Source organism: Megalobrama amblycephala, linkage group LG16 (assembly GCF_018812025.1).
Source record: "Megalobrama amblycephala isolate DHTTF-2021 linkage group LG16, ASM1881202v1, whole genome shotgun sequence".
Lineage (NCBI taxonomy): Eukaryota > Metazoa > Chordata > Actinopteri > Cypriniformes > Xenocyprididae > Megalobrama > Megalobrama amblycephala.
This window is the reverse complement of record NC_063059.1, coordinates 23,431,675-23,444,496: the sequence shown is the minus strand read 5'-3', so window position 1 is coordinate 23,444,496 and position 12,822 is coordinate 23,431,675. Positions and strand designations below refer to the sequence as shown.

Below are 12,822 nucleotides of genomic sequence, written 5' to 3'. Positions count from 1 at the left end.
GGATATTTTTCTTACACAAACACATCGCTTCGCTTCAGAAGACCTTTATTAACCTCCCGGAGCCATGTGGAATATGTTTATGATGGATGGATGTGAATAGAGACACTTTCTTCATCTCAAACTCATTTGGCAACACATACTGCCATTATAAAGCTTTGATGCGTCAGGATATTTATTAATATTACTACGATTGTGTTCGTCAGAAAGAAGAAAGTCATATACACTTAGGATGGCTTGGGGGTCATTTTCATTTCAAAGTGAACTAATCCTTTAAGCTCACACTAACATTGATGTCATTTTTTTTTTTTACTCGAACACTACATAGAATGAAGTTTTTTTTTTTGCATTTTCAGTTTCAGAAAGCACATCATGAACATTATTTAGCCTGAGGTGAGGATGTTTACATATCATGCACAAGTCCAAAAAGGGTTTTAATTCAAACCAGAAGACTGTGAAGGTTTACACAGTGCCTGTGTTTCTATTAAACCATTGTATCAAACTTTTTGTATAGTAGATTTTATTATAGGTTTCTTTCTTTTTTGATTATTTAGTATTTTTTGTCTAGAGATTTGATGTAACTACCTGGTGCTACAAATTATGTATTAAAGCAAAGTTATAATTTTTTAGACCAATAAACTTTCTATGTATATCAACATGTCATACTGCCAAATGTGCATAGTGTGTTTAGAAATAAAATTATGAGACACATCAGAAGTGAAGTTTCTGACACAATTGCAAAACACTGCTTGAATGTAGTGCTCATACTGGTTCGTATAAGGACGTAGAATAATTTAATGATAAATGCTTTAATTGTTATAATTTATTTTACTTCTTATGGTAATTAATATCTAAGCCATTTGACAGTGCATTTTGGAAAAACAAAAAAACAAAAAACTTTTTTGAACATTTACTAACTCTGACTCATTGAACTTAAACTGAAGAATAGCACGTGATAAAGAAACCTGTTTGTTTCATGTTTCATCGAAGAACCTTTCTAAGAATTGTTGTGAATTACCCAGAATCCCTTGGAGCTACAAAGAGCTTACATTGGAAGAGGCATTCATCATCCTTGACCTTGAGGAACCCCTTTAAAGGTCCATATATAGAACTTGTTGGACTTGAAAAGTTTAGGTGTGTCAGTTTGATCAGGGCTGTCCAAAATAAAACAGCTTGTATGAGACATTGATTGCATAATTAGTTAGTTGGATTTTTAGTTTTTATTAAGTAATAGTTGGGTGGGTCTATAAAATTGTGAAATGCTGTATAATTTTGCTGTCTGAATATACCTTATTAAATGTGTCAGACTGAAAACCCGACAGAACCTTGAAGAAAGCTGGTCTATTGTAGATTTAAAGCTGCTGGTAAGATACAACTTTAAAAAAAAAACACTATGCTTTCACATTGTAGTCCTGCATGCATATGTGGTTTCACTATGTCTACTTAATGGCTTTTTTTAAGTCATCTGACTTTCGCTACGGCGTTGTAAAATTAAGAGCAAAGTTGAAAGTTGAATTGTGTTTGTGGGCGGTACTATGGCTGACTAGCAGTTTAGCAGGAAGACGGAGCGGAGAGCTCTCATCATCCTGCCGTAGAATGGACACTTTCCTCGGCTTTGATCTAAGCGTCAGAACGCTGGCAGAGTCCGAGGAAAATCAATGAAGAATTCTCCGCATTTCCAGCCTCTAGATTAGGTAAAGACTTGCATGAATTACAAGCATCTTAATCGTTACGTCTGATTTCTCATGTTAACGGTAGCAGTCATTGTGTTCTGTTGCTCTGATTCATCATGTCACCTAACAGTGGTTTAAAAATACTGAAATAAAGTACGTTACGACGCGCCTGAAACCAAGTTCAGAACTGATTTTGCGTCGAATTCCAAAATCGAAATCTCTCAATTCGAACATGCATGACAGGCACGTGTAGCGACGGATTCGTAGTCTGTTTACATTTACAGACAAAACTGTTTGACCTTTATGCAATGTTTTAAAGTGCAGTTGGATATGCAGATGGTTTGTAGATAAGGAAACAGCTAGGAAGAGCTGTACAAGTCAAATAATAATAGCAATAATAATAATAAAACATTAATAAATATATATTTAATAATAAACATAAAAATGAGTTCTATTTTTAGACGGTGGCAGCCATACTAGTATCTTAAGCCATAGCTACTATCTTAAGTTTGACATTGTTATTGTATGTTATACTTGGTATCAATTTTCTTTAAGCTTTAAGACTTTAAAAAGAACCCATATTGTTAAATATTACCATTACCCATATAGTTTTAGGTTATTTTGGACTGTAACTGTCTGGAATATTTGTTTCTATTTGTGTCTGTGTTGTTAACTGTGTTTGGGAATGTAGTAGCTGGTTTCTAGATGGTCTAAATCAGTGGTTCTCAACCAAGGGGTCAGGGCCCCCAACTTCCAAGGGGGGCCCAATCATAGACTGTTAAAAAAAAAAAAAAAAAATGAATTAAAAAAAAATCTTAAAGGGTTAGTTCACCCCAAAATGAAATTTCAGTCAGTAATTACCGGTACTCACCCATATGTCGTTCCACACCTGTAAGACCTTTGTTCATCTTCAGAACACAAAAAAAGATATTTTTGATGAAATCCAATGTTTTTTTTTTTTTTTTTATTCCCCCTAGGAAGTAGTCAACGTGACTACAGTGGTTCAACCTTAATGTCATGAAGCAACGAGAATACTTTTTGTGCATAAAAACAAAACAAAAATAACAACTTTATTTAACAATTTCTTCTCTACTCTGTCAGACTCGTACACAGTTGATGCAGTGAATGCAGTTCAGCGCTTCTGTGTTTACGTCCAAACGCTGGCTCAATACTGAAAATGGCATAGGAGAATGACCGGGGAGAGACAAATTTGTTGAATAAAGTCCTTAGTTTTGTTTTGTTTTTGCACACAAAAAGTATTCTCGTCGCCTCATTAAGGTTAACATTAGTCATGTTGACTATTTTAACAATGTTTTTGACTTTTCTGGACCTTGAATGTGGTAACTGCTTTCTATTAAGGAAAAAAAACCCTTTTTATTTCATCAAAAATATTTTAATTTGTGTTCTGAAGATGAACAAAGGTCTTACGGGTTTGGAACAACATGAGGGTGAGTAATTAATGACAGAAATTTCATTTCTGGGTGAACTAACCCTTTAAAATTATTTAGATTTAGCTATATTAACATAATCTGATTTATTTTTGAGTTTATTTTTATTAGAACAGAAGTAATGGGTTTACATATCATCTTAAATAGGAGGGCCTTTGAATATTATGTTGGACGAAGGGGGAGAGGGCTTGAAGTCAAAAAGGTTGACAAACACTCGTCTAAGCTGGTTGATGGATGAATTAGATGCAGAGTATTGTCGTTATGTTGCAAATGACTTAATGACAATGAGTTTTCAGTACTGGTTTAGATACAGGTGTGGTGACAGGTCACACCTTTAAAGGTCTTGGTCATAGTCATCATCACAATCGTCAAACATTTTCTGTTGTGTATTAAATACACAGACTAATCACTTGACCTTCTTGATCATTCATCAATATCAATTTGACTGATGAATTTCAACTCTTCTTGTGAAGAATTGTTATATATATATATATATGTATATAAATCATGTCTGGAATTGATTTTGGGAAGTATTTAAATGCCACATTGGTCACACTTAGTTATGCACCATGCAGTTTCTTTAGATAATGGACATTATCCAAAATTAACACATTGGGTGTGTTGTTAAAAAATATGTGTATCACGTAACTGTGTAAGCATCATGTGTCATTGAAACACAAAGCCAAAGGAGTGACCTTACAAGGTTTGGCTTGTTTTTCTCAGGTACGCTTATGTTACTGTGTTGATTGTAGCATTTGTTTCCCTGTACTACTCAATTTCCAGACCTGTTTAACCTTTTTAAGTCACTATGACAAAACATATCATATTTTAGGGGTTATTTCAAAATCAAAATGTGGAGATTTGGAAGGCCATCGGGAACGGAAGTGTTAAGATGGAGATGCCAAGGGTCATCAAGAGATGTCTGCTGCAAACTTCACACCAGGGCTCTTGAAACAAGTAGGTGTTTGATAACCTTAAAACATTTAAACATTTTATCAGTCATCAAATGTGAGTTTTATTTTATTTATTTAGAAATATATATGTGTTCACACACACACAATTTATTTTAACAGAAATATCTTAAGCTCACCAAGGCTGCATTTATTTGATCAAAAATAAAAATAAAAACTTAATATTGTAAAATATTATTTGAAATAACTTTCTATTATATTAAACATTTTCAGGATTATTTGATTAATAGAAAGTTAAACAGTTTATTTGAGATAGAAATATGTTGTATTGATGTAAAACTCATGCTGACCCCAAATTTTTTAACATAATGTATATCAGTTTTTTAGCATTATTAGCATTATAATGCTAATAAAACTGAACCTTTAATTTTGTACAATTTAAAGAAATAATAATTGCTCATTTCAGCTTTTAACTTAAGCCTCCGATCAGATGGCATCTGCGGTACCATAAAACGACGTCACTTGTCATTCCCAAAGTAAGTATAATTCTGAGAAATCCATCATCTATGTCTAGTGTTATCAGAGAATATATTTTGATATTGTCTGTGTATTGTCTCATCAGCAAGACAACAAGCTCTTATAGAAATACATGGAGAGAACTGAGAACGTCTATGTGCTATTCCATCTCTGGATTGAACTCCAGGTTCTTTTGTACCTATGAGCCCGTCACAGGTGAGGTTATGCGTTAATTATTTACATTTGGATGCCATATTAAAACATCTTAGTGATTTATTGCCTCTTAATCAATGATCATTCAGCTCATAAAAAAGCAATGTATTTCATGCTTGTATTAACCTGCAGATCCCATTGAGATCCACAAACAGAAGTTGGCATTATGGTTCAGTCACCTTCCTCAAGAGGAGAGGCAGTTCGGTGGCTACTTTTCTCCCGAAACTATGCATGTGGAGCCACTTATCCTAGAGCGTCATCCTGATGAGGATAAAGGCCTTAGTCCCTTCAAGGCAAAGGAAAGCGTATCTATACGTCCCTCTCTCACAGTTGAGCAGCTCTTTGACGCTAGCATTAATGCAAACAAGGCACGAGGACTAAATGTTTTGCTATATGGGGCTGTCGGCACAGGGAAAAGTACTGTCGTCCGTAAACTGGTGCTGGATTGGTGCGCTGGATCTATTTTCTCCCAGTTCAAACTTGTGTTGCCCTTCTCCTGTGAGGATCTCTCCTATTTGTCCAAATCAACATCCCTTCGCGACCTTGTAGGCAGGAAATACATGCACCTTCGCAAGACACCTTATCTTAGTGGAGATAATGACAAGGCTAAGGATGTCCTCTTCATCTTCAACGGAATGGAGAAAATGAAGCTGGATTTCCGTATCGGCTCTACAGAGTTATGCAGCGATCCCAATGAGGCTATCCCATCAGGAGCTGTTGTTGTTAATCTTCTTAGGAAGTACCTGCTACCTGAGGTACTGCATGAGGCTCAGCTCTTTACTTTTTGAAGCTTTTTCTTCTGTGACCTGGCATGTGGAATCATGTCATGTCCTAGATTAAATTGGTCATGGTTTTGTGATGTAATTTTCCATGGGTTAATGACATGACACTCTTTTCTTTTTTTGTCTGGATCTATTAATTTATTTAAAAATTCATTAAAAATGCAATTCATAAATACAGTGACTTTAATACACCTGCTCTAAATCAAGTATTTTTATTAGAAAAAGTAAGTGAACTAATTGTATATTTTGTTAAAATGATATTTGTAAAACCTTTTGACCTTTATCAAAGTCATGTGGCGCTACCAACATACCAAAAATATAAAAAACATAAAAGAGTAAGTTATATCATAAAGAGGACTCCTACAGACTCCTGCTGAATATTTATGAATTCCTGATATTTATTTGTAATCATTTTTACATTGAAACATATAAAAATAAAAAATGGAAAATAATGATAAAGATGTGTACACATGCTTTTAAAATTATATTAAAGGTTCTCTAAGTGATCCTAGGTGGATGTAACTTCCTGTTGACGTTCGAAGTGTTGTCAAACAAAACAGAGGCTAGCTAGACCCTCCCTCCTCCTCCTCCTCCCCCTCCCCTCCGTGCTTCCTGAAACAGTCATGAACGCGCATTTAAAATCATTCTTGTTGGTTATTGGCTGGAGCATGTTTATTATGATTCGTGGTCCAGGCTGCACCAGTTTGTTTTTATTGCCGTTTTCGGAGCTTGTGGCGACTACAGAGACCGCTTTTTTTTACAGTGTGTTCAGGGAACAGGCAGCTAGCGGATAGTGAGGAGATGTTTGCTGTATGTGACAAAAAATGTTTTGGCCTAAAAACACTTGACATCACTTAGAGCACCTTTAAAATAATTACTTTTTACTTGGTTATATTTTAGTGAAAACTGTACTTTTCTTAACAATCATATAAAAGTTTTTCAAAACCGTATGAGATCAAAATTAATTTGGAGAATACATTTGTAAGTACTTAGCACATGTGGGTAATCTTATTTATTATTGACCTCCCTACCTTTAGATTAATGTTTATTGTAATTCATAGCTGCTAAAATATGTTGATTTTCTTACAGGCCAGCATTCTGGTTACAACCAGACTATCTGCCGTGGATAGAGTTCCTAAAAAATACATAAAACGTTATGTACAGATCTGTGGCTTCAATGATCCTGATCGCCAGAGAGCCTACTTCACCAGTAGGCTCTTGCAACAGAATGGAGACAAGCCAGACAAGGCGGCCGAGATGCTCATAGAGATGCTTTACCTAAATCTACAGCGGGAGACTCAGTTAGCAACCGCCTGCTTCTTACCATCTTACTGCTGGCTCACATGCGCCACTCTTCATTTGTTGCATTTTACTGATACGAAGGCACCGATTCGAACCCTCACTGGCACTTACACCAGCTTCATGAGGCTCAACTTCGGAGGAGAAGTGATAACTCTGGATGGAAGCGTCTCTTCACAAGAGCAACAGAACTCATTAATGCTCTATGTGGTCCGTACTGTTGGTAAACTAGCTTTTGATGGCATCACCAACAAACGGACTTCGTTCTCCGACGAAGAACTGGAGCAGTGGGTAGGCGGCAAGACTAAAACGGACGAAGAGCTCCAGCAACTGGCGGTTTTTCGCACAGATGTGCTTGACTTCTTTCTGGTGCCTCGTGACGATCATGGTGCAGATCCCGAATCTGGTGGTAGACGCTACGTGTTTGCTGTTCCTGCCATGCAGGAATATCTAGCTGCTCTTTATGTCGTTCTTGGCGAGAACAAAACCGTCCTGGAGAAGTTGACTAAGGAGGTTTCGGAGGCTTTGGGACAAGCCAGTGAGGACATCACAAGCCTACTGAGCATCCTCTCCAAACTCATACCTTTCAGAATCTTCGCCATTTTCAACTTACTTAAATTGTTCCCAAAACTCTTCGAGCGAGTCAGCAGCCTCAGCAAAGGGCGTATCGCAAACACCATGGCAGCAGAAATGTTTCGTTCAGAGGACAGCTTCAATGAAGATGTCTTGGACCAGGTGGAGCAAAGTCTACTGGGAGTGCATGGTCCACAGCCACAACAGGAAACCTACACCAGGGCGTTTGAACTCTACCCTATCTTCATGGGTGGACTACTTCATTACGGGAACCGGAGGCTGTTAGATCAGCTCGGATGCAACATCAAGAGTCATACGGTTGCTCAGATCACTCGTGCACTGAGAAGACACCTGATCAAAGAGAGTCAGAAGAAGCAACCTCCTGAAGAACTCATGGACCTTCTGGTCCTGCTGTATGAGTTTCAAAACCCTCGACTCACAGCTGAAGTCCTACAGTCCATCAAGACCATCAACTTGTCCACCGTACGCATGACGCCACACAAGTGCTTTGTGCTGAGCACCGTTCTGGGCTGCACACGCTCGAGCTTCCACCTGAATGAGCTCAACCTCTCCTCCTGCCACATCACTCCAGAGTTACTGCAGATGCTCTGGCCAGCCTTCCATCACACTAGCAACCTCAAGTGAGACATGCACGTACTATAGAGAAATCTAGGCAATGTTTTGCATGCATGAAACATCTAATCGTACTGAACATCTAACATGAGCTTTTTATTGACCTCTTTAGATATTGCTAAATTTGATATTAATACATGTTTGACATTCAATTAGTTAGTGTACTACAGGGCTCATCAACTAGCAGTCTGCTCTCCTTACAAATGTTTCCTGCAGAAAACAAAAACTAGCAAACCAACCTAAAAAGTTTTGCTGGTCTTATCTGGTTTAAAATGGTCTCCCAGTCTGGTCAAGCTAGTGTGTTTTAAGCTGGTTCTCTCAACATGACCAGCTGAAAAGTGCCCAAAACCAGCCTTCAGGCCACCCTGACTAGTCTAGGATACCAACTAAGACCAGCAAGCCAGTTTTGGTTTTGAAACTAAGTAATGTATGGGTGGACTTTCACAATTACACACTATTCTTTTGAACTTTATATTCATCAAAGATTTATAAAAAAAAAAAAAAAGTATCACTATTTCCACAAAAAAAATAGTAAGCAACACAACTTTTCTCAATATTGATAAGAAGAAATGTTACATATTAAATATATAAAAATAGAAAACATTTCATTTTAATTGTAAAAATATTTCATAGTATTACTATTTTTAAAGGTGCCCTCGAATGAAAAATTGAATTTATCTTGGCATTGTTAAATAACAAGATTCAGTCTGGAAATGAAAAGTGAGTCTCAAACTCCATGTTTCCTCCTTTTTATATAGTCTCATTTGTTTAAAATACTCAGAAGAACAGGCGAATTCAACATAACACCACTGTTGCGTAAAGTCGGGGTGTACGCCCCCAAATTTGCATTGCCAGCCCAGTTTCCAACATTATAAAAGGCATTAAACAAGGGCAGCCAGTATTAACGTCTGGATCTGCACAACCAAATCATCAGACTAGGTAAGCAAGCAAGAACAATAGTGAAAAATGGCAGATGGAGCAATAATAACTGACATGATTCATGATAACATGATATTTTTAGTGATATTTGTAAACTGTCTTTCAAATGTTTCGTTAGCATGTTGCTATTACTGTTAAATGTGGTTAAAGTTACCATCGGTTTTCTGTATTCACGGAGACAAGAAGCTGTCGCTATTTTTCATTTTTAAACACTTGCAGTCTGTATAATTCATAAACACAACTTCATTCTTTAAAATCTCTCCAACAGTGTAGCATTAGCCGTTAGCCACGGAGCACTATCAAACTCATTCAAAATCAGAAGTAAACAATATAACAATACTCACATAATCCGACGCATGCATGCCGCATGCATGACGAACACTTTGTAAAGATCCATTTTGAGGGTTATATTAGCTGTGTAAACTTTGTTTATGCACTGTTCAAGGCAAGCGCGAGCTCTGTGGGCGGAAGCACGGGATTTAAAGGGGCCGCAGCATAAAATTGGCGCGTTTATATGATGCCCCAAAATAGGCAGTTAAAAAATTTATTACAAATCTATGGGGTATTTTGAGCTGAAACTTCACAGACACATTCAGGGGACACCTTAGACTTAAATTACATCTTTTAAAAACATAATCTAGGGCACTATTTTTAATGTATTTTTGATCAAATAAATGCAGCCTTGGTGAGCATAAGAGACTTTTAAAAGCATTAAAAAAATCGTACCAAACTTAAATATTTCAGTGCTTTCGTACCTCTGATTTATACTAATATTAATAAAAACACAGCATTACATGCATTTAGTGTTTTTCATGACACCATATTAAACTTGGCAATTAAGTGCTAGAGTTTGATAATTAGATTTAATCATTTAAAAGTGTGTTAAAATATTCTGATTCCTAATAGAAACTAGCTGAAGTGCCCTGTATTAATACACTGACCTCAAGTTTTATGAATAACCAAAAAGTTTTTAATGTGCTGCATCTTACTGAGTAAAAGTATTGGACCTTTAACATGCAACTTTGTACTATGGATTCAATTGTTGCCTTCAAGTTGCTTTGCTTGCAGAATGCAGTCAGTAATATTTACACCAAAGCACAATTACCTCATTAGTTATTGATTTTCTGTCTGGGAAATCGGTAAACTAATGGCATGCGTGTGTGTTTTTGCTCACTTTGTGTTTACAGTCTCCAGTTTAACAGCCTGGGCCCTGAGTCCTGCATTCTACTGCGAGATCTCCTGCTTGAGCCCAACTGTACTATTAAGTCATTACAGTAAGCATATTTTCAATAACACATGGTTACTGTGATATATTCATGGTTGAACAAAAAATTACACTTCTGTTTTGCTGGAAAACTTCATGTAAAGGATTTTTAAGTGGAATATAGCATCTGTTGACTGTTTCTTGAGACATGGGACAAATTGCAACACTTTTTCCACTATTTGTGGGAAAATGGAAGACGCCGGAGGTTGCGGCCAAATGTAAATATATAACTGCGACAATGTTTAACAGATTAATCCAGAAAAATTAAATGATACATAAACTAGTATTTCAGTTCTGTCCTAGTACTCAAAAATCAGTGCGTTTATACATATGAAAAAAGTTTCCTGTGCATTTTGTCTTACTCTGATCACAGGTTGTGTGACAACTACTTGTCTGACACCGGCATCAGCTATTTACTGGAAGCTCTGTCTGGTAACCACTCTCTGCAACAGCTGAGTCTGATGCACACAGGCCTCGGCGACCAATCGGCACAAATGCTGGCTGAGAGACTGGGCCAGCATGACATGTTAAAGGAGCTGAACGTGGCCTACAACAACATTGGAGACAGTGCAGCTCTCACGCTGGTCGATGCCTGTCGTGAACATCCCAACATCCACACAGTACAGTGAGTAGCAAAATTCATGTTGTCATTTTCATAGTCCAATCATAAATATCTCTCTTTTAAATCCACCTGATTTCATTCTCCCAGTCTGTACCTAAACCAGCTTACCGATGTGGGCAAGCAGTCGCTGTATGTGCGTGGTGGTCCTCGGGTGAAGGAGGGCCGGCGGGTGAAAGTCCTGGCCTCTGTAACAGAGGGTTCGGACATCTCAGAGGACTGGCATCCCATTCTGAGCGTTATTGGAAAAAATTCTCTTTCCTGGGAGAGAGACCGTGTACGTGAACAACTGCTGGTCTTCCTGAAAGACCTGGAATGGGGTCGGAAACAGCACCCGAGTTTCTGGAAAAAGTTGCACTTCCGACGAGTAGAGAGCGTTGTGAGGCAAACTCTGCGCTTATTGGAAAAGAGCAGTGATACGGGAACAGGAAATGGTACAAAATGATGCAATTATCATTGAAGCTAAAGGAATGGGTGTCTAATTTCACAAAGGGATATTTGTTGCCATGTTTCAGTTTAGTCAGCCTTAAAGGGATAGTTCACCCAATAATGAAAATTCTCTCATCGTTTACTCACCCTCAAGCCATCCCCGTTGTTTATGACTTTCTTTCTTCAGATAAACAAAAATGAAGATTTTTAGGAAAATAATCTACCTCTGTGAGTCTATATAATGCAAGTGAATGGGTGCCACTTGGTTGACACCACACAGCGATTGTGACGGTGATCCATGCAAATCCACCGGATAAATCAGTGTCTTCTCAAGGAAGACGATAGGTGTTTTACTCTTTTAACCAGTATTTGAAGTGGAAAAAAGTGCTGGTACTCTTGCTTTGACTTTGAGTGGTAAAATACGCAAGAAAAGTGAAGGTACGCTAAAGATTAAAGTATAGAAGTGCCAGTACTGCATACCGGTGTGTACCGGCCCACTTCGAGCACTGCCTTTTAGCTATAAACAGTTATTCTCGGCCATCTGTCTTAGGCGCGTTCACAACTTCAGCTTGACATAATTGTAAGTATCTTGTGAAGTTTGCATAGGAAGTAATGCTTAAGCACAGAGGGCGGCCACTTCTCACGCAAGCTTCACAACACACATCGTGTCAAAACCTCCTTCTCAAGAATGCTTGTATCAAAGTAGACCAGAAGCAATGTTAAGAGAATAAAAATATTAGTATTTTTACTACACACACCTATCGTTTCAAAAGACATTGATTCATCCAATGAGCTCGTATGGATTACATCACGATAGCTATGTATGGTTTTTCAAGCGTCAACCGTAAATTATTTTCCTAAAAAAAAGGAAGGTTTTGTGGTTATCTGAAGAAAGAAAGGCATATACATTGGGGATGGTATGAGGGTGAATAAATGATGAAAGAATTTTCATTTTTGGGTGAACTGTCCCTTTAATATTTCTCTGTGAGTTTGTAAAGGGTTGATTTTATTAATCATTGTGTTTACAGCATATCCATCTACATTAGTATTGGGTCAGGTTGAGAAAACACTGTGACAAATGTATTTTATTTGATTGTTTGAGGGAAAGGTCAATATTTGCTACTTCAGAATTTGTCAGATTACTACTTGAAAACTCCTTGTTGCACGATGGCAAATGTTGCCATTTAAAGCCATTTCCTATGCATATCTGTTCAGGGATACTTTAGGGTCTCTTGTTATCATATGAATTATTTGTTCACAGTTCTGAAACCTTTTTGTGTATAGTAAAGAACACAATGTTTGAGTGTCAAATGGTGCTCTAGACGAGGTTAACCAAGACAAGGCTTTAGATGCGTATGCAATATTAACATCTATCTTTTGCCTTAATCCATGATTGAAAAAATGTTTGTACTAACAAATTGTGACTGGAATTTGCTGTGCAATAAAAGCAAAATAAAACTAAAAGTGCTGATTAAAGACTTGGGTTGTTTGTCATAGTGTATTGGTTTGACTTTCACTAAAAAAGA

At 37.3% G+C, this 12,822-nt stretch overlaps 1 protein-coding gene across 3 annotated transcripts; it reads left to right on the top strand.

The window, feature by feature from the left end:
* Positions 1-1,232: 1,232 nt before the first annotated feature.
* nlrx1 (NLR family member X1) lies at positions 1,233-12,772 on the top strand. 3 transcript variants are annotated; one of them, XM_048162090.1, is made up of 9 exons: positions 1,233-1,361; positions 3,951-4,075; positions 4,496-4,565; positions 4,652-4,761; positions 4,891-5,513; positions 6,630-8,053; positions 10,172-10,258; positions 10,622-10,873; positions 10,958-12,772. In XM_048162090.1, exons 2-9 carry the CDS (start codon positions 3,970-3,972, stop codon positions 11,310-11,312), a joined length of 3,027 nt encoding a protein of 1,008 aa, XP_048018047.1. In that variant the 5' UTR covers positions 1,233-1,361; positions 3,951-3,969; the 3' UTR covers positions 11,313-12,772. The 3 variants fall into 3 exon arrangements, with proteins under 3 accessions (XP_048018047.1, XP_048018046.1, XP_048018048.1); XM_048162089.1 differs by lacking the exon at positions 1,233-1,361 and adding an exon at positions 1,505-1,691; XM_048162091.1 differs by lacking the exons at positions 1,233-1,361; positions 10,172-10,258 and adding an exon at positions 1,505-1,691.
* The last annotated feature ends 50 nt before the right edge of the window (positions 12,773-12,822 follow it).